This window comes from Cervus elaphus, chromosome 17 (genome assembly GCF_910594005.1).
Source record: "Cervus elaphus chromosome 17, mCerEla1.1, whole genome shotgun sequence".
Taxonomy (NCBI): domain Eukaryota; kingdom Metazoa; phylum Chordata; class Mammalia; order Artiodactyla; family Cervidae; genus Cervus; species Cervus elaphus.
The window spans coordinates 9231564-9253691 of NC_057831.1; the positions used below are offsets into that span (position 1 = coordinate 9231564).

The window sequence follows — 22128 nt, forward strand, 5'->3', positions numbered from 1 at the left end:
TCTACAGCTTCCTTTCCTGTGCAAAAGCTTCTGCATTTAATTAGGTCCCATTTGTTTATTTTTGTTTTTATTTTCATTACTCTCAGAGACAGAGCCAAAAAGATATTGCTGTGATTTATAACAAAGAGCATTTTGCCTATGTTTTCCTCTAGGAATTTTTTAGTATCCAGTCTTACATTTAGGTCTTTAATTTGTCTTAAGTTCATTTTTGTGTGTGGTGTTAGAGGATGTTCTTATTTCATTCTTTTCCACATAGCTGTCCATCTTTCCTAGAACCATTTATTGAAGACTGTCTTTTCTTCTTGTAGATTCTTGTCTCCTTTGTCATTGATTAACTGACCATAGGTCTGGTCTGGTCTGAGATCGCTCAGTCATGTCCGACTCTTTTGCGATCCGATGGACTATAGCCCACTAGGCTCTTCCATCCATCCAAGTCTCCAGGCAAGAATACTGGAGTGAATTGCCATGCCCTTCTCTGGGAGATCTTCCCAACCCAGGGATCAAACTCAGGTCTCCTGCATTGCAGGCAGATTCTTTAACTATCTGAGCCACCATAGGTGCATGGGTTTATTTCTTTCTATCCTATTCAATGAAGATTTAATTCAGCAAATGTTTACTCTTTACCCATTTTGTGCCACATACTCTTCGTGGTCCTGGGATATGTCAGTGAACAATACAGACAAAAATCTCTGTCCTCATGGAGCTAACATTTTAATGGAAAGAAGAAAGACAGTGAACCTAGTAATAAGAAAATTATTGAACAAATGGAGGAAGGAAAAAGTAGAGCAGGTCAGGGATTGGGGCAGCCTGGGGAAGCAGGTGGAGTGCAGGTTTCAGATTGCATACTGTGGACAGTAGACCTGATTAAGAAGGTGTCATTTAAATACAGATTGGGCTCATGCTTAGGCGGGAGAATATTTTGAAGTGTTTCCATAGCCATAAAGAAGTGAGATAAATGGAGGGAAGACTTTGGCTAACTTGTAATTCTGTCAGAAAGACAAAGGAAGTTGGCCTCTGAGCTTATTATCTTTAACACTTTCATGTTTAAAGTGGAGCATTGTACATTTTTCTGAGAAACAAAAAACTGCCAGTCATTTTGTTATGGAAGAAACAAGCTTGATTCATAGGGTTTTTAAGTCTACAATATATTTTCATTATCTGTGGACCACTGTGTGTTCTTATAGCAGTTAAACATGGCTTCAGTCAGTGGCCTATAATCAGACAACAAAATATAATTCTTCCTTAGGGACCAAAGATAAATTATAATAGGTCAAAGTTTAAAAAAAATGTGGGAAAATAGAATCCTTGAATAACATAGCTCCTTGAGACGGAATGTCTTACTCAAGTTTTCAACATGTGTTCCAGTAAGAACAGTAGCACTGATCTTTGCAAATATACCCGTAACTTGAAAGACTACGTCAACACAATCCAATCCAAAAAGACCATCTTTTTTTGCCTAAGAATTATTTCTCATGGTTTGTAATTTTGTCATGAACTATGACTTCCATTCAGGTAAACTGATGTGATGGTGCTCTCTGAACTGCACTGACAATTGTTTTCCCTTTGAAACCCTGGGTGCCCCGTCAGCAGGAGCAAGCAGCCCTCTTGTAGACTTCAGCGTATGGTCTGACCTGACCTTCCCCCTGAAAAGCCTCGCGGCATCGGAGGGCCCTGGGAGGAAAGTCACAGCTGTGTTTGCTTTAAGATGCTATTGGCCATTCCAAGAGAAGAGGCTCCCGGTCTACTTATTTTTGCATACCTTGGGATGAACCTAACATACTAGGGTTTTTCACACCCAGACCTGATCTTCTGTGATGAGAAGACTGGAAAATATATCCAAATGTGACTTCTGTATTTTCCTTCTTCCCTCATTTTTCTTTTTCATTCAGTTTTTCCTTTTCCCCCTCCCTCCCTCCCTCTTTTTCTTGTCATCCATTCAACAAGCATTCATTGAGAATTTTTTCTGAAACGTGCGCCACTTGGGATCAGTGGTGAACCTGAGGTTTACCTAAGCAGTTAAGGAATGGACTTTTTTTAGTTAGAAATTTAGAAGTAATATTCAAACATCTTTTGAGTTTATTTTTAAAAGAGATTTTAGGGATTGAATAAAATACAGTTGATGATGAAACAAATTCTAAAAATTCCTCACGGTAATTGTAAAGAATTTACTAATTTATAAGCAGGTTTGGAAACCAGTACCAATCATTCTTCCCATTCCATTGCTTTAGTTTTGTGAAAGGTGAGATCCCAGCTGGTTTGAGGTGAGAGAGGAGGAGAGGGATGGAGTGGGGCGGGGAAGGAGGGAGACCTGAGCAGTCAGGGTATGCTGCTCTGCCTGGCTTTGAGCTTTCTCCCTAGAATCCCTCCAGCCCTCCTATTCACCTTCCTTCTCAGCTCAGCCTGGCTCCTGCCTGCCGGCCACCACCTTCCCCCAGCTCAGGCTTTCCTTCCTGAGCCCTGCGCTCTCACTGTTATGTCCTCAGTGGAAATGCAGCTCCTCGTAACTCCCTGCCTCTGTGAAAGAATCCTTTACCGGCCCCCCTCTTCCAATGAGTGGTTTCTTCTTTTATTTCTGCCTTTCGTTTAGCATCTATCATGAACTGCCCTGGGCTTGGGACCACATATTTGCGGGTACCTGGTAGATATTCTGTTTGTTCATTCAAAAACTGTCGACTGCCTGTTCTCTAGGTATTGCGCTGTAGGAGGAACACCAATTAAACAAGCAAAGGTGTCAGGCCTGTAAGGCATGGGTCTGAGAATTTAGTAGTGATGCTCAGAAGTAAAGCATTGTGAAGGGTATTGTCAGACACAAGGCCTAGTGGCAACACACAGCTGAAATGCCTGAGCCAGTGCTGAGGGGCTGGTTGGGACCTGGTCCCTGAAATGCCTGAGCCAGTGCTGAGGGGCCAGTTGGGACGTGGTCCCGGTTTAGATAAAGTCCCCGAGAACATGTCAGGAGGAGAGAGGGACACTCTTCTTATTGTGACAGGAGGGAGAAAAGCAAACGTTAAGTAGGTGCCGGTACGTTCATGGGAGTTCCTATCTGAGGTTTTGTTTTCCTTTGTGAGCAAGGAGGGGAAATTATCTGCTGAGGGAGTTGGGAAGAGAGCTTATTTGAAGGATTCAGTGGAACTGAAGACATAAAATAGCTCCTGTAGAGAGAGAGAGAGGAGACACTTCACAGGTCCCAGGGACCACTGAGGACTTGGTTCAAGTGGTGGACCATGGGTGATGGGCAGCTTTCTCCGAATCGATGTGCTTCTCTACCAAAGCAATCTGCAGGCAGTTTCTGAATGTATAGCACAGGAAATGAACGGGAATTCAAGCTCCTGCTCTGCAGTTTATTGGGTGAATGAATCATTGTTCCTCACTGATGTCCATTCCCTTCTGAACAACAGGATGATAATTCCCACACCCAGGTTTGTTAACATCTCAGCAGCATGAGATTTTTATATACATGAAAGCATTTTAAACCACAGATCATACAGATGTTATGATCTTGCATATATTATAAATTTGAATCAGGATTTATCAGTGCTGGATAGATACAAAAAACAACCCCCCTCCAAATGAAAAAAGACCAGTTTCCAAATTAAGGACATGCTAAAATCCAATATAAGTTCTTGATATAGTAATAACAAGAGTAAATGTTCTATAACATTACATACAATATTATACTGTTGTTATTGTTGTTCATTTGCTCAGTCGTGTCAGACTGTTTGCGACCCCATGGACTGCAGCTCGCCAGGCTCCCTGTCCTTCACCATCTCCCGGAGTTTGCTCTTGTCCATTGAGTCGGTGATGCCATCCAACCATCTTATCCTCCGTAATCCCCTTCTCCTCTTACCTTCAATCTTTCCCAATAAATGACTACTCAGTAGCATTATTAAAGAGGAAAAAAATTGAAAATAATCTCTCAAGTGCCACAAACTAGCAAGAGGTTAATTTTCTAGAAGTGTGAAAACACAAAGTTTTAGGGCCAACTAAAAACACTTTTAAAAAGTATAAATATATTCTTACAGTTTTTTCAGGACATTGAGTGTTTTATTACTAGGCTCAGTTTCTTTTCAGAAGAATGATTTTTAAAAGGCATTCAAAAAATATTATTCTTTCATGCTGTATTTGTTATTTTAAAAAGTCCAACGAAATAGTACTGCTGTTGAGAAAACGTGTGTACAGTGAGCACCCCACTGCCCTGTTCCTTTTCTGTGGGTGCAGGCTGACCGAACGGCATACGTGGTGAAGCCAAAAATAGAAAGTACACACAAGCTTCTCATTTCTCTTTCTTATAGAAATATCTTTAATAAGCACAGTTGATACAGACTCTCTTCATTTTAACTGCTGGGCGTAATCCTCTGGAAATCCGACTCTGCTTGTCTTCCAGTGTGCTTGATAGTCTGAACGTTTAACATTTTTAAAGGGTAGTTGTTCATCACAAGTTCTGGATTATCTTTTCAGATACCGTTTTCATGCTTCCACTTATATCCCCTGGTTAATCCAAATCACTAACTGAAACTCTCTTGAAATAGACCCAAACTGTAAGCAGCACTCCAGTCCCAAAGAAGTAGCTGTGTGCCAGGATCACATTTGATAATACACTGTACCTTTGCTGCTAGAGATATATATATTTACAGTAATTTACTAGGGAGTATAGTCTGATATTGAATATGATCCTATATCAAGCCACATTTTGATTGAGGAACCACTGTAGGCAAAACTATCTCTCCCATTACTAGTAGTTACTTAGCCTAGCTATTTCCTTCAGGCACTTAGTAAAGTTGAATATTCTTTGTGTGGGGACAACTGTGTAGTCCCAGGACAGTGATTGCTGTCCTGGAGACTTCTCATGAAGAAAACAGGAGAGAAAAAAGGAAGAGAAGTATATATTGAAAATGCAAAGTGTGTCTCTTTTTCAGAATCAGTAAACAAGCATTAGAAGACGGAGGAAAGTAGGTGGTTAAGAGTGAGCTTGTGTGTATGTCCGTGCCTGTGTTAGAGCGTAGGCGAAAGGCAGAGGGACTGTTTTCACCCAGGAACGTCCCGGCGACGGGCAGGAACACCTTCCTAAGTCAGCATGTTCCTGGAATCTCCGTATTTGGCCGCTCTGGGCTGTGTCTTCCCTCATCCGCACCGTTGCCGGTGGCTGGATGTTCCCGCAGGAGGAGGATCAGCCCTCCGTCTCAGGGAACGGCCGAGCCCCGCGCCTCACGCCTCACTGTCCTTACCTTGCTTCGTACGGAGAGCGCGAGCCGGCGCCGGGAGCGGGTGGGTGCCGGCCGCCGGAGGGCCGGCTTCCCCGCCCCGGGCAGCAGCATCCCGTGTGCCGGGGCCGCTAGTCCCTGCGGGGCCCCATTTTCCTGCATGTAGTCACGGAGGTTGGGAGAGGATTAGAAACCTTTAAAAAAGGTTCTTCTCCACTCTCCTGTTCAGTAAATTTGGCACAGTCTGTAATTTCTATGCAGTTCATGCTTGAAATAGCCTGTATTTCATCTTTAATCACATTTTGTTTTCACCAGAATATTTTTTAACCATTATCAAAGACTCTCTCAAGAACAGTATAAGTTTCTTAATTTTGTGACGGTAACAACTGACATAAATTCAGTTAATTGTGGTGATAGCTACATAAAATGTGTATAACATAATTATCTTGAGTGTTTTATTACGTGAGCGAATAGTTTTAATTTTTGGTTGTACAATGCCACCTAGTGGATCTGTGGTATAAGAACACCTTCGTACTTTCTTCATTTTCCAGGTTTGGTGTAATTAGTTTATAGGTGTAGTTATAGGCAGCTTAAGGGCTTCCCTGGTGGCTGGGCTGGTAAAGAATCTGCCTGCAATGCGGGAGACCTGGATTCGATCCCTAGGTTGGGAAGATTCCCCTGGAGGAGGGCATGGAAACCCACTCCAGTATTCTGGCCTGGAGAATCCCATGGACTGTATACATATAGTTCACGGGGTTGCAAAGAGTCGGACACGACTGAGTGACTTTCACTTTTTCATAGGCAGCTTAAAGGTATAAGCAGCTATAATAGCTACCTTCTGTTATTTATCACTTTGCTAAAACTAAGAGTCTATACAGAAAGACCTGTGTATTCAGACTTTGGTTATAGATGCCAAAGCAAAAGTACCTCGGCCATAAACTTTGTCAAAATTCTCCATGTCGGACCTTTCTCGGTTGTGCTTCATTTCTTTGAGCATTTATTTTTGTTGTTGTTGTTTTGGGTTACAATCTGTGAATACTTTAATGTTGCTTTTATTAATGATGATTTCCCAAGTATTCTTTCTGCTCCTACATTGCTCTTTTAATTGCATGTTTCTGTGTTTAATGTCTTTCCGTCCCACTGGACTGTATACCCCATCAAGACACACCACACCCAGCACTGAATGTACAGATGTTAAAAGGAGTGACAGGAACACTTGGAAACTAATGCTATATAAATATAGGAAAACTTTAAAGGTTGCATTAGCAGTGCCAAGGAGTTGTTGATTGACACATTTTGTTGTCTACTCCTTTTACATGGAATAGTATTCAAAACTTTTAACACTGAACCTCATTTCTCCATGAATTATATTCTCTTGTGGTCCAAATGGACTGTGATGTTATATATGCATAAAAAGGAGATACCTTTTATTCAGCTAAAGGATCTTAGTTAAAATTAGTACCAATAAAGTATTTGGCATAAGCCTGGTAGATCAAAAATACAAACCAGGGGTTCAGATACTATTCTTCTCTGTCTTTCTTTCCCCAGAATCACCATCAGTTTCGTGTTATATAAACTCAGGCCACACAGGACCAGAGCCAAGAAGAGCCAAATGAGGGTTTTAGAGTGAGGCTTTCCATCCTTTCACTTTTTTCCATTTAAGAAAAGAACAGAAAAGAAAGAGCAGGCAGGAATATACTAGAGGCCAAAAGAGTAAAAAACACACTTATAAACAAAATTGCAAAATCTGAAGATATTTCTTAGGTAAGTGTAATAGGATGTCCTTATTAAGAAGAAGAGAAAGGAAACTTAGGACTTTTTGGAAAGTAATTTGATTTTTTCCTAAGCCGTATACACTAAAGTTGAACTGAGACTACAAGTGAGATTAGCTGTTTATGAGCTCATGCATGCTACTGTAGAGCAGATAAGCAGACATCTGGGGAAAGCAAAGCAAGTCTCTGATGGCCTTCAGCACAGCCTGAGAAACATGAGGTGAGACAGTGTGATCTGGAAACCCTTGTGCTGGTGCCCAGAAAGAAAATGTAAACAGTCTAAAAGCTTTTAACATTCTTTACCGTCACCTCAATTGTCTGCAGTCCTTCCCTTACCTATCCATCATTCAGTTTCCAAAAGAGCGAAAATTGAAAAAAAATGCATGTGTGTTTCACAGCCTCGATACAGTCATTACTCAATTCCAGTTTGTGACGAGACACTCATTTTCAGTTCTGCAAGTTTGAATCTGCCCGGAATGGAATGCTTAGATGGTAGCTGCCGACAATTTCACAGTAATTTTTGGTTGGGCCTGCCTTTGAGTAAATCATATCAGAAAAAATAAGGTTAATTTCCATTACCTCTGCTTTGTCTAGCAAATAATTGTATCAGATTTTGTTGCTAAAGTATCTCAGGGAATTGATGATAGACTTTTTGAGCTCTTTGAAAATGATGAAGGGATGAGAGAAGTACACTTGGCTGGAGTTGATGTATGTTGGAGGCTTTAACCCTAGTGTAACTCTCTTGAAAGCTGCTCCTCATCTCTGAGGTTAAAGCTGTAGAACCCAGCAGCACCCAGAGAATGACTGATGACTGGGTTTTTGACCCAGAAAAAAGCTGCATTATCATTACCTTTTGTTGTCTTTCACTTCTGGTTCTGCATTCATTGACCTAAACCCACATCTTTTTTTGATTGGGGTGTAATTGCCTTACAGTGGCGTGGTAGTTTCTCCTGTACAATATGAATCAGCCATAAGTGTATGTCATATTCTCGTTTGCTTCCCTTTTGTTGCCCTCAGATTATTTCTTATTATTTCTAGCTGAAGACAACACACATTTGTCACTTAATGCCTTTCAAACAAACAGTGTATATGAGAAAGTATTGTATGGGTCTGTGTTTGAATGCATATATAGTGTGCATTCCTTGAGTGTATGCAAGGACTTCCCTGGTGGCTCAGATAGTAAAGAATCCTGCAATACAGGAGACATGGATTTGATTCCTGGGTTGGGAAGATCCTCTTGATGAGGCCATGGTGACCCACTCCAGTATTTCTGCCTGGAGAACCCCCATGGACAGAGGAGCCTGGAAGACTACAGACTGTGGAGTTGCGTAGAGTCTGAAATGACTTGAGTGACTAAGCATAGCACATGTGTATGCAAATCAAACTCATAGAAGAATTTTAAAATCTAGTGGGCCTCTCAACTTTTTAAAGCATCGGATGGTATCAAAATCTCCTGAAAGGTGGATTCCCTGTCTTCTAAATAATTTTTACGATAACATTTCATATTAACACATTAGCTAATTTAAATATTTATATTAATAAATGCCTTTAGAAACTCAGGCCTATCTCAAACTTATCAAACTCTAACCCTCCTATTAAATATACACACTCTCTTGAGATGAGTGGTTTTAAGAGAGGAAAGGTTGTTCTGTACAGATATGACAACAACAGTTAGATACCTTTTATTCAATAATTTTATGCCAGGCTTAATACTCTATATTGCACATGGCCTCCTAACTGTGTGGGGCTTCCCCGGTGGCTCAGATGGTAAAGAATCTGGCTGCAATGCAGGACACTTGGGTCCAATCCCTGGGTCGGGAAGATCTCCTGGAGAAGTATTCTTGCCTAGAGAATTCCCTGGACAGAGGAGCCTGGTGGACTGCAGTCCGTGGGATGGCAGAGTCGGACACAACTGAGAGAGAACACTTTCACTTTTTCTTCGTTGAATCCTTCTCACAACCTGACGACTCAGACACCAAAGCCATACCCATGCTAAGACCAGGAGAGGCCAGAAACGGGAAAATTGAATCCATCTCCTGGCTTCCTTGAAGCAAGAGATGGGAGAGAGGACAGTGCCTAGTGATTCTGAATGTATTTTTTTATCCTTTCCCTGATTCTTTTATGTATCATATTATCTGTTTTTTCCCTGCTCTGAGGTCTCAAAACTCGTTTCTGAAACCTCAGCAGATTAGCTTCCACATTGGATGTCTGGGCAGGGACAGACTGTAGATCTCTCCTCTCTCTCTTTTCTCCCCTGAGAAAATGGCAGAAAATGGCCTTATGACCTCACCTCATCGCCACCTTCCTCCTGCTCTTCAAGTCTCCATTAAGCAGCAGTCTGCTTTATTTACATCTGTTTCTCTAAAGAAAAACTTAGTTGATGTGCCAAACCCTGTATTGTCAAGCTTTTCTAGAAATGTTATCTTTAAGGAGATTTATAAAAACAAGAAGAATCTTTGTGGTTTTGTCCTGAAAGCTGGAAGTGCTGAGAGAGCAGGCGGACTTCCAGCGCTGAGCTTTTTCACTTTCAAGCTGTAAAGGATGTGTAATGGGTTCTACACATGTTTATGAGGAAGAAGCCATTGAAATATTTATTCTTTTTGTTCTGGCAAAGCATGACCTGCTGCACTGAGAGTACTTCCTTCATGAGACATTTTGTCACGGGATAAAGAAATGGAAAAGGCAGGATCAGCCTCCTTGCCTGAATAAGTGAACAGCACTGCAGGTTTCTTGAGAGTTGCCGTTTTGAAGAAATAATTTGTATATTGGGTGGAATTATCTAAGCAGCATGCCGATGTGCAAACTAGTGCTTTTAAAATCAGACCCAGTTCCCTTCTTTATTTATAGTTAATGAACAAACTTAGCAAGATGTGTGATACGTGGTATCCAGGACATCTTCAACATAAGCTTTATTAAGTATTATTGCTGTTGTTTAGTCACGAAGTCGTGTCCAACTCTTAGCAACCCCATGGACTGCAGCACTCCAGTACAGGCTTCCCTGTCCTTCACTGTCTCCCGGAGTTTGCTGAGACTCATGTCCATTGAGTCAGTGATGCCACCCAACCATCTCATCTTCTGTCACCCCCTTTTCCTGCCTTCAGTCTTTCCCAGCATCAGGGCCTTTCCCCACGAGTCGGCTCATTGCATCAGGTGGCCAAAGTATTGGAGCTTCAGCTTCATCATCCGTCCTTCCAGTGAATATTCAGGGTATCATCACTGTATTTTTTTTCTCCTTCTGTCTTCACACACATTGGTCAATACACATATACATAAATGTACAAATATGTTTATACACTGGACATGCATTTAAAGTAATTTTTGTTTGGGTATTGCCTTGAATTCCACACAGTCTCAAGAGAGGCGTCCTTACTCCCCTGGCGGACACTGAGTGGAGTTCCCTAATGAGTCCGGAGTTTTCACATTTCAGTGACTACCGCTGTAGGACTTCTGAGGAAGCCTGGAAACGCTGTGCCCACGTGTCTCTTGCTTCTGCTTGCTTCCTCTAGACGCCCCTCTACCTGGTAAACCATGGGGAGGCTGGACCAGTCCGATGCAACAGGTGCAAAGCCTACATGTGCCCGTTCATGCAGTTCATCGAAGGAGGGAGGAGGTACCAGTGTGGCTTCTGCAGCTGCGTGAACGACGGTGAGTGGCGCCCGCCGGGTCTGAGCCGCCTGCGGCCCTCCTGCCCCCTCGGCCGCGGGCGGGCTCTGGCGGGCGAGCGGCGCTGGCCTCCTCGTGCGCCCTTCACACAGCCCTGGCTTCGCCCGGCCCCCAGTGCAGGAGACTGACAGCGAGGCCTCCTCAGAAAGACCTTTAGAAGCCGCCTGCTGCGGAGTGGGGTCTTGGCTTCCAGCCGTGTCTCGAGGACTCCCCCGGCCCCCTGGGAGGCCTCGCGCCCTGCAGCGGTGGCACCTGTTCGGCAGACCCTGGTATACTAGAGCGCGCGGGCTCCGCTGCTTCTCCACCTTTTCTGCTCTTGCTAAGGAAGGTCTTGTTCCATCGCTTGTCCTTCATGAAATCTGCAACCAAATCCCACACAACCCTGGGACCTGGATCTCAGGAACCCTGTGAGCACACGCTTCCAAGTGATTTCGTTTTGGGGGGAAAAGTTAGGAGATGGCAGAGGCCTCTCCTGGATAATCTTCATCACGCCTCCACAGGGTCACCGGATTCCTAGCGTGTTCACTCCAGCCCCCAACTTCCTTCACAAGGTGATCAGAAATCCATCCAGGATCCGTTCACGTAGAGCATCTGGGATCTTTGTTTCCTGTGTGACTCTCTGGCCTCACACCCAAAGTGTCAGCTTGAAGCCTTAAAAGGCCCTGCCACTTCCTGGTAGAGGAAAACACACGAAGTTCTTGTGTTTCTACCCGAGGGAATCCCTTGGGTGTCCACTCCTGGGAAGCTGTTGTGTTCATTTTCTAATAGGGTTATTCATATCGTTGTTGTTGTTCAGTTGCTAAGTTGTGTCCGACTCTGCGATCCTATAGACTACAGCACACCAGGCTTCCCTGTCCTTCACTATCTCCTGGAGTTTGCTCAAACTTGTCCATTAAGTCAGTGATGCCATCCAACTATCTCGTCCTCTGTCACCCCCTTCTGTTGCCATCAGTCTTTCCCAGCATCAGGGTCTTTTCCAATGACTCTACTTTTCACATCAGGTGGCCACAGTATTAGAGCTTCAGCATCAGTCCTTCCACTGAATACTCAGGGTTGATTTCCTTTAGGATTGACTGGTTTCATCTACTTGCTGTCCAAGGGATTCTCAAGAGTCTTCTCCAACACCACAGTTCAAAAGCATCAGTTCTTTGGTGCTCAACTTTCTTTATGGTCCAACTCTCACATCCATACATGACTACTGGGAAAACCATAGCTTTGACTAGATGGACCTTCGTCGGCAAAAATACTAGATTCCAATATTTGTTCTTGCAAGAAAGCCAGACCCGCTTAGATTTACCTTGGCGCCTACATTCTTCATTTAGGTTTAAAGAAGGCAGAGGTTTGTTAGAAAGAACCTTGCAGGCATAGTCAAATGGTTTCACTCTGTTTTCCTTCGAAATGTCAGAGATTCTCTCTCAGTCGGAAGAGCTTGAGGCCAAAGACATGCAGGAAGACGAGTGTCATGTGGCCATGTGTAATTTATGGGAGGACTTGAATCTGGTTTATGAAACATGACAAATAATATTAAATGCTAACAAATATAAAGCTAATTGATTTTAAGGGGAATTTTTTTTTCACCAATTACATGTAGATGTGTGAATAAAAATAAATTATAGAAAGTGTGTAGAAGTACCACCCATACATCATAGAACAGCTGGTGCCACATTATCCATCTCATCTATTCTTGCCTGGAAGATTCCATGGATAGAGGAGCCTGACAGGCTGCAGTCCATGGGGTTTCAAAAGAGTCGACACGACTAAGTAACTGAGTGTGCTAAACATAACAGAAGAGCAATTAAAAGCCATCATAGCCTTCTTAGCCCAGCTGAGACTGTCAGCTTCCCACTTCCACAATCTTTTCAAAACACTGAATTTCCAAGAGCAGAGATCTTTATGTACAAGGGAATCTTATAAAACTTGTTTTAAAAGAAATGGTCACAATATAGTAAGAAAATAGGGGAAAAAAAAAAAATCAAGCCTCAGTGACTGTTGTCTTATGTCCAGACAAAGAAAACTGCCCTGTTGTAACCCATGTGCTAGTGATAGTGAAAGTCGCTCAGTCGTGTCCAACTCTTTGACCCCATGGACTACACAGTCCCTGGAATTCTCCAGGCCAGAATACTGGAGTGGGTAGCCTTTCCCTTCTCCAGGGGATCTTCCCAACCCAGGGATTGAATCCAGGTCTCCTGCATGGCAGGCAGATTCTTTACCAGCTGAGCCACAAGGGAAGTCCAACCCATGTGCTGGTTCACAACTAAAAATAAAGAATACTGAGCTATTGGTTTTAAAACAAGTCATTAGTTACATGGTTTTACAAACGAAAATGTTGTTCTTTATGAAATGCTTAAAACCAGAGCATAGCTAGTTATTCCAAATACTTCTGTTGTCAGTGGTTTAACAGTCAGCCCTGTTCTCAAGGCAGCAGAGGTCGTTTGCACAGAGATACCAGGCCATATTTGTCCAAGAGTTCAGTGTGTGAGTCATAAGTGTTCCTGCCCTGTTGGAGGACTTCCAGGGCTTAGCCAGAACTAACCTTCTTAGACATTTGAATCAAATTAAGAGTTCCTCAGCTGAGATCTCATGGTGTAGTCTTTCCCTAATACAGTAATCGTCTCCACTCTGAAGCCCAAACATTAAAGATTACCGTGCAAACTCCCTGTGGCTGAAGATATCTCTGATTAAAAGATAATAAACATTAGAGCTAACAGCATAGTCCAAATAACCAATGTATATTTGTTGGGCTATTGAAAATTTGAATAGTTTGAAAAGTTAGAATTCCTGTGAGAAAAAGTCCTTAAATAGGGAGAATTAACTTTTGGTTGTGACGATTTAAAAACTCCCGTGCTTTTATCTGCTGTTTCTCTGTAATGATCCAGACCATTAATGTTCTTTGTCATCAGTAACTTGCAGAAGGGTCAGGAAGATATATTAGAAAATATCTTTCCAAGACTGGAAAGAAAGACTAGTGGATTTTTAGAATATGCTACATTCCAGCTTTAAAATGCTTTTTTTTTCTCATACTAACTCCTTTCCTCCCATGATAAACTTTGAGAACTTACTAAATTGTCTGTGTTGTAAAAACAAAAGATTCCCTTTCCTATTTTGTTTTTGTTAGTTCCACCATTCTATTTCCAACATCTGGACCACATTGGAAGAAGACTGGACCACTATGAGAAGCCAGAGTTATCTCTAGGATCGTATGAATATGTTGCTACTTTGGATTACTGCAGGGTAAGTGCTCCCAGGACTTCCAGTGTTTATATATGGATATCAGATACAAGTGAATAACTTTCATGTTTAATGACCTGACTTTAACTCACAACCAAAGCATTTGAGTGGTGCCATGGGGAAGTAGAAATCCCTAAGACACAGATCAAGCCGTCTAGGCTGTTAACGTGGTTAAATAGCCAGACCATCCACTGCAGTGACAGGAAGAAAAAAATAATAATTTCATTTTTATGTCCCTTAAAGAGAGAATATGCTAGGTTCCTAATGCAGCAGTTCCCTACTGCACCTCTGCCTTGTTTGTTTTGTCAGTCATCCCCAAAGAATCTCCCTTTGGAGGCTGAAGGTCAGTCAGTATGGTCAGTAAGACTACTGACGTGTTTCTCTAGCTCTCTTCTCTACTCAGCCGTCACCACAGTGAGTTAGACTCTCAGAATCGCCCTTAGGTTATTTCAGCAGCCTGGTATCCTGTCCTCTGGTTTCCTTGCTTTAAAATGTAACTGTGAGACTCCTCCTACTGCCTCAATCTAAAAAATGAAATTCAAAAGTTTATTTCCTTGTAAGACCATTAGCTCCCACCTCAGCTGCATCTTCAATTGTACAAAATTGGCTCCCATACTCCGAAAGGATCACTCCTCTGCTCAACTCCATGCTTGTATCTAAGATATTCTTTTGACCTGACTACATTTTCATCCTCCTGTTACAGCTCTGCATATCCCACCCAGCAAATTCCTACTTATTCTCTAATCTCTGGCTGAAATTTTATTTTATGTGAGTGTTTCTCTGACTTCATCTGACTTTCTCTGACGTCATTGTGGTTGTTATTTACTAAATGTTCTGATTTGTCTTCCACATAATTTGGTCCATGTATCTGTTTTAGCAGTTATCCCCATAGAGTTTAAATCTTGCTATGTTTTCCCTCTTCCTAGATTCTGATATCATTGGGAACAAGAATCTTGTCCTAGCTATGTTTTTTTTTTAATATACTAACATTTTTAATTTAATTAATTCACTTTTGGCTGCTCTGAGTCTTCGTTGCTCACAGGGCTTTCTCTAGTTGCGGCGAGTGGGCGCTGCTCTCCAGTTGGGATGTAAGGGTTCCTCACTGTGCTGGCTTCTCTGCTGGGGGCCCAGGCAGCAGTTGCGGCCCTCGGGTTCAGTTGCTTTGTGGCTCGTGGGATCTTCCCAGACCAGGGATTGAGCCCGGGTTCCCTGCTCTGGCAGGTGGACTCTTAACCACTGGACCGCCAGGCCAGCCCTGTCCTAGCCGTCTTTACGGCATCTACCACAGTTCCTGCTGCAGGGTAGGCAGCTGATGAGTGTGTGTGGATGGATGGATAGTGAGTCAGTGGACGAGGAAATGAACTTGCAAGGGTGTCACTACTCCCAGGACCAGCTGTTTCCCTTCCCCAACCTCCTAGTGATAGTGACATCATGATGGGTATCTTGCAGGTCTTTAAAATTCTTTAGTGATTTGAAAACATCTTGGATGTCACTTCAAGTTGCAGCTTGTATCTGAAGTGCTGTGTGTAGACTTGAAGACACACAGTCATTCTGACTTACTTCCCCTTCCAAAAATGAGTGCTCCTGAGTGCCCAGTCCTCAGGAAGCAGCCTCTGACCCACAGGTGTCTTCCCTAGATGTTCCCTAGGGGGCCAGCCTATGTTGTGTTTAGTAAAAATTACAAAGAACATTGTTCCTAATTAGAAGCTTTTTCAACTGAGTGAATTTAAAAATGTTTTCCAATGAATATACCTTTTTCATTCATTTTAGTGTGCAATATGAGTTTTTAACTACATAACATAGACCTAGTTATCAGAGAAGAGTTAATAGTTTAGTAGTTTTAAGTGTAGCATTTGAACATATTTAGGGAAAACATAAAAACATTTTTTGGTACAGATGATTTATTTCACACAAAAAAGATGTCCTATAGTACCAATTGCTTTTGGACAGTTTATTTGTCCTTTAACTGTTACTGACTGAAGGAAAAGGACTAGGCAGAACATAAACATTTGAAGTTCTAATTAAATATACTAAAGCTATTGTAACCTAGTGCCAGAAAATTTATTCACTGATCTTTGCAACTGGAGTATAAATCTAACTATGCTCCGAGTTTCCAGTTCTCTGCCAAAAAGGCCAGATTATCTTTATTTTCTGCTTTTTTAGTAGAAACCTAGGCAGGGAGTCAAATCTATTTCTGGGAACAAAAGTCTCAGTATCTTCAAACTCTGCTATGTGGAAATGCTCCAGACGTCTAATTGATGGGAAATCTCACACAGCAGGCAAGGAACCAAATAAAAACTGTACGTTTCGAAGAGTTTTTTTTAGTAAGCTTAATGTTCTGTTCATTATTCCAAATAAGGTTCATAATAAAAAGATACTCTTAATATCTTAAAATTTAAGTATAACTTAAAATGTAAATGAAGTATAATAATGAATTGCCTTAGGGATTTGGATGATGAAAAAGAGTGTATTTAATTTGTATGTGACTTCCCTGGTGGTTCAGTGGTTAAGACTTTGCCTTCCAATGCAGGAGGTTTGAGTCTGTTCCTGGTAAGGGGGCTAAAGATTCTCCATGCCTCATGGCCCAAAACCAAAACATAAAAAAACAGAAGCAATATTGTAACAAAGTTAATAAAGATGTTAAAAAATGGTCCACATTTTTAAAAAAATCTTTAATTTGTATGTGTATTTTTTAACACCATACGCACTTAAAGGAGAATTACAAAATCACATTTTTACTATTCATGTTAGTTTATCTTAATGCCAACTTTAGATGCTAAAATCAACACTCATGAGCATTCACTGTGTGTGATGCTGTGTGCTAAGTGCCTTCTCTGTATCGTATCATGTAGTTCTCCAGTGAACTCATGTGGTGAGTTACCACCATGATGTGGGGAAACTGAGGCCTAGAGACCTTAAGTGCCAACCTCAGGCCCTACATATAGAAAATGATGGGGCCAGAGCGGAAACCACGTCTGCGTGACCACACAGCCCCTGTTCCCTATCTGTGTGCTGTGGATATGTTGGCATGTATTTACAAAATCACCGTGGAGTTTTCCTAGAAAAAAAAGACCCAGCTCTGTCTCATAACTGAAAGTTTTTTAGTTCAAAGTTTACGGAATATATCTATGTACACATATAATGTACCTGGAAGGTAAACTTTCATTCCAAACTACTCATTTTTTTTTTTTTTAATGTAGTTTCCCCATTTAATTTTGGTTCACTTTCACATTTATTTTATACCTAGTATGTCCAAGGCTCATTGGTTGTAATTCCAAAACTAGCAAGGATATGAACCCGATCTCAGTCCTTACCATGTGTAGAATCCTGATAAGAAAAGTACATCATTATAAATCCAAATGGAAATGCTGTGAGAGTAGAATAATCAGAGTGCCATGAGAAAACAGATGAGCAATCATGTCTGATTTGGCGAGGATTGAAGAAGGGCTTTAGAAAGTAAGTGACATCTGAGCAGAGGATGGACATGTGAAGACGGAAGGGGAAACTAGGCGGTGAGCAGAAGCAGTTTCTCAGGTGTATTTGCAGCTTATCCAGTTCCTTTTGGCAGCCCACTGCAGCATTCCTGCTGGGAGAATCCCACAGACAGAGGAGCCTGGCAGGCAACGGTCCGTAGGGTCGCACAGAGTCCACACGACTTCAGTCGTGTGCGAGTTAGCTATTGTAACAGTGCGAGTTAGCACTTTTGGGGGTGAGGTGGGCGTTGCAGGTGAGTGATGGGGCCCTGGAAGAGGGACTGGAATAATTGGAGAGTATATTCCTCTTTCCCCCAAAACACAGGCACATTCAAATATTTTTTAAAAACACTATGCCAAACAAAATAGTTTTTTCAGCCAAGGAAATATTTTTCTTGGCCCAGGCCCACTAGATTGTGACTTCTGGATAGAAAATGTTTTGAAAATGGCAAACACTTAAATTGGAGGAATGTGTTTTGGGGCATGATAGGAAGTAAAGCTGGGAAGTTGTTTTGAGACCAGACCATCCTTTTATGTTCCACTAGGCTTGGCATAGCTTTGATCTCTTAGGCTTTTATGCATGTTTGCTGAATGAATATTATGGGGAGTTTCAAATGCCAGGCCATTGAAGAATTTTATTAATTCAGTAGGCCATGAGGACATTTAAAGGCTAAGAGGGAATTGTTGGTGTTAATCCACCCACCCATCTACACGTTCATTCAAGTGTGGCACAGTACTGGGCGCTCTTCTGACCAGGCTCTGTGCTAACTCTGGGGACTCGGTCAGCTGCCTGTCCTCAGAGGAGCAGTGTTGGGGTCTGTACTGTGCCTTGGGTAGTTTATTCTGACAGCAGTCCATGTCCTGAGAGGAGGGAGATTGGTTAATACAGTAGTTAACCAGTTAACATACAAGAGAAAATGAGGGTCATTTAGGAATTCCTCAAAAAAAAAAAAAAATTGCCAAATGGTCCAGCAATTCCACTTCTGGGTATAGTCCCAAAATAATTTAAAAGAGAGTCTCAGAGAGAGATCTGTACATCTGTGTTCTTAACAGCATTAATCACAATAGCCAAAAGGTGGAAGCAACCCAGGTATCCATAGATGGATGAATGGATGAACAAATGTGGTATGTACATAACATGCAGTATTAGTGAGCCTTAGAAAGGAAGGGAATTCTGACACATGCTTTAACATGGATGACTGTTAGGACATTATGCTTAGAGAAGCCAGCCGCATAAATGACAAATACTGTATGATTTTACTTATATGAAGTACCTAGAGTAATTCAACTCATAGAGACAGAAATTAGAAATGTAGAAAAGTGGTTCACAGGGACAAGGGGGGGGAGGGGATGGTAAATGATTGTTTGATGGGGATGAAGTTTCCGTTTTGTGTGCTAGAGGTGGATAGTGGTTACAGTTGCACAACAATATGAGTGTACTTGATAGCACAGAGTTTACACTTAGAAACGGTGGTTCTTGTTTAGTCGATAAGTTGTGTCCAACTCTTTTGTGACCCCATCGACTGTATTCTGCCAGGCTCTTCTGTGCATGGGATTTGCCAGGCAAGAATACTGGAGTGGGTTGCCATTTCCTTCTCCAGGGGGTCTTCCCAACCCAGGGGTCAAACCCAAGTCTCCAGCATCTCTTGCACTAGCAGGCAGATTCTTTACCACGGAGCCACCAAGGAAGCCCAAATGGTTAAGATGGTAGATTATTTTCTGTGTTTTACTACTATTGAAAATAATTTTAAAAGGAAAGAAAATGAGGGTCCAAATTTGGTTACTGGAACTAGAAGGAGCCTCAGAGGGCTTCACAGTTAACTCCATGTGGCTAGTAAGGGAGATGGACAGTTCCAGAGAGAAAGAGGGTGTGAAGCCCAGATTATTTAAGAGGATCATGCTTTCTGTAAGTTCCTTATAGAAGGCCAGCCAGAGTGGGAGAAGCATTGTCTACACTTCTGAGTGTAAGATGCTGGTGGGGCCTTGCCCTGGAGGCGGGCTGGACTGTAGTTGACTGGAAGGCTGGTTGGGAGCTCAGGAAACAGACCTTGAGGAGAGAACCTGAGGAGTCGCCGATAGAGAGGTGCTGGTTAAAAATGAGCAAATGAGATTCTATGCTGGATCATGTGGTAAGGAGAGCGAAGAAGCTATCCTTTGGAAAAGGTAAGACAGTGAGAAACAGAGGAAGAGATCGGACAAGTGGGAGAGGAAGTGAGACCTTGTACCTCAGCAGCTGAAAAAGGGAAGGTGGTCTGCCAGAGACAGAGAATGAGGATGAGAGCTGGATTTTGTTTCAGGTCACTGTGGTTTGCAGCCAGGAGGTCTGTGAGCTTCAAGAGAGCACTTTTAGTGAGATGATCCAGTATAGAGTCCATCCATTGCCAAGCTTGGCTGGGCAAAGCACACTGGAGTGACTGGGTGGAGTGGTGGGTGGAGGCGGCCAGTGATGGAGCCAGTATAGGTGTTAAGGCCAGAGGTGAGAAGCTTCCCAGTGGCTAAGAGGGCGATGGGGTAAAACATGTGAAAGAAGCATTTTGAAAGAATAAATCGATGGAACTTGATGGAAAGAAAAGGAAGTGTCACATCTAATTTCATGTTTCCAAGCCTTTGGGTTGATGTGTAGTGATGTTATTGATAACAGCTGTTGGAAGGCAATGTACTTTAAAGGAGTGACATATTAATTTTGTGTAGGTGGCTCAGATGGTAAAGAATCTGCCTGCAATGTGGGAGACTGGGTTTGATCCCTGGGTTGGGAAGATTCCCTGGAGGAGGGCATGGCAACCCATTCCAGTATTCTTGCCTGGAGAATCCCATGGATAGAGGAGCCTGGTGGGCTACAGTCTATGCGTTTGCAAAGAGTCAGACGTGACTGAAGTGTCTAACACACAAAGTTATGAGGATGAAGAAGATGCAAAAAACAAGTTAGAGGGATGCATTACATAGAAATGTGTAGACTGGAGATAATGGAAGATATTCAGTGGGGAACTGGTGATGCTGAACTTGGGAGAGAAGGTAAAAATGGTAGGGCATATTTGGCTTGGTCACAGGTTTTGGTCTAATCAGTGGGAATGATGGTTTTAATTCTGTGTAAATCAGCATGTTAGGAATTAGATTATGTGGAAATCGAGAAATTTGCAATAAAAATTGCTCGTGTAGACAGCAGTAGAGTTACTTTCTTTTTCTGACTTGTTGTGTTTTGGGCCATACTGGGTCTTTGTTGCTGCATCCGGCTTTCTCTGGTTGCGGTGAGCGGGCTTCTCATTGTGGAGCCTGGGCTCAGCAATGGTGGTGCATGACCTTAGTTGCTCCGAGGCAGGTGGGATCTTCCTCGACCAGGGATTGAACTGGTCTCATCTGCACTGCAAGGCAGATTCTTAACCACTCCACAACCAGGGAAGTCCAGTAGAGTTCTTATATTTCTTTGTTGGTCTGATTCTGGATGTGGCAAAACTATGAAATAATCAGGTTGGTAGTTTTTAAGTCCTGCAATTTTTTTTCTTTTTTTTTTTTTTTAAACAAATGACTTTTATTAGAGAAATGTTACATCTAACCCTATAGTGGATATAGGATGAGTTACTAAGATAATTGGGAGATATTATCACCTAATTTTATAAGTGTAGCAATTAAAATATAATTTAGAACATTTTTCATTTATCCTAAAGTTAAGATTTAATTAGCCTTAATACTTTATTCTCTAGTGTCACAAAAGATGTTTGCCTGTGGTTCTAAATATTTTCTAAATATTTTGTACAATCCAACTGATGAATCCCTTGCTAAGAGCTGTTTGAACACCCACCAGTAAAGGGACCAAAAGCTACAAAACATATTTAGCAGCTGCTTTATGTTACAGTGATTATTTCAAGCAAATAGAAAAAAGACCCAGTATTCAACTTTTTTTTTACCATAAGTACGTAAGGGACAGGTAAGTATTTAATAATACAGTATAAATTTTCAAGTATACAATTATATTTTTGTATGTAATTTTATATCCTTAAAGAGCTTATAAAGGAAGAGTTGAACATGATGATATCAAGTTTATGAAGTTTAACCTCAGTTTCAAAAACAAACACTAATTATAGTTTTGTACTGTTTGAGGGCACAGTCTGCCAGGGTTCCAGACACATTTCTTCCCCTGAGGCAGAGGGTTGTAAGCAAGGCCCCCACAAGACTGTACTCACCTTTGGGCAGTTGTGGTCATAAGGCCTTCTGAGCCCTGCAAAAGTGAACCTTCTCTTTTAGCTGTCATAATCCTGTCTACTTCAGTAGTGGGACTCAGGTCACAGCCTGGAAAATAAACAGCCTTTACCTTTTTTATAGTGTCAGAGACTGTTCTAGAAAGTGATTTGATTCCACAGATGTCATATCATAAAATATTAAAGGAGAGGTCTGATGACCTTCTAGAGTTCCTGGGGGCTTTAATTTGATTATGAAACGCATGTACTTTATAAAGTGTGTGTGATTTGCTTGCTTTCATGTAGAAGAATAAGCCTCCCAACCCACCAGCCTTCATCTTCATGATTGACGTGTCGTATAGTAATATCAAGAATGGACTTGTGAAGCTCATATGTGAAGAACTGAAAACCGTGCTGGAGAGACTTCCGAAGTAAGGGAACTTCCATTTTTTCTGTAGCTTACACAATATTGCTGAATTAATTTGTTGGCCAGAAAACAAGTGCTGAATGGCCCATTGAGATTTTTTGCTAATGGGGACATTAGATAATTATTTAAACAGCGCCAAATAATCCTTAGAGAGTCAGAGTGCTCTTTTATACGAAGAAAAAGAGACAAAAC

The 22128-nt window shown here is 41.9% G+C and overlaps 1 protein-coding gene across 4 annotated transcripts in view; it reads left to right on the plus strand.

Moving 5' to 3' along the window:
- Positions 1 to 22128, plus strand: part of SEC24D (SEC24 homolog D, COPII coat complex component) — a 112217-nt gene that overhangs the window by 56118 nt on the left and 33971 nt on the right. For all 4 annotated transcript variants that reach the window (XM_043871421.1, XM_043871424.1, XM_043871422.1 and 1 more), the window contains exons 9-11: positions 10480 to 10618; positions 13752 to 13867; positions 21816 to 21940. In XM_043871421.1, the coding sequence (XP_043727356.1) occupies positions 10480 to 10618; positions 13752 to 13867; positions 21816 to 21940 (380 nt within the window). The remainder of the gene's footprint in view (positions 1 to 10479; positions 10619 to 13751; positions 13868 to 21815; positions 21941 to 22128) is intronic.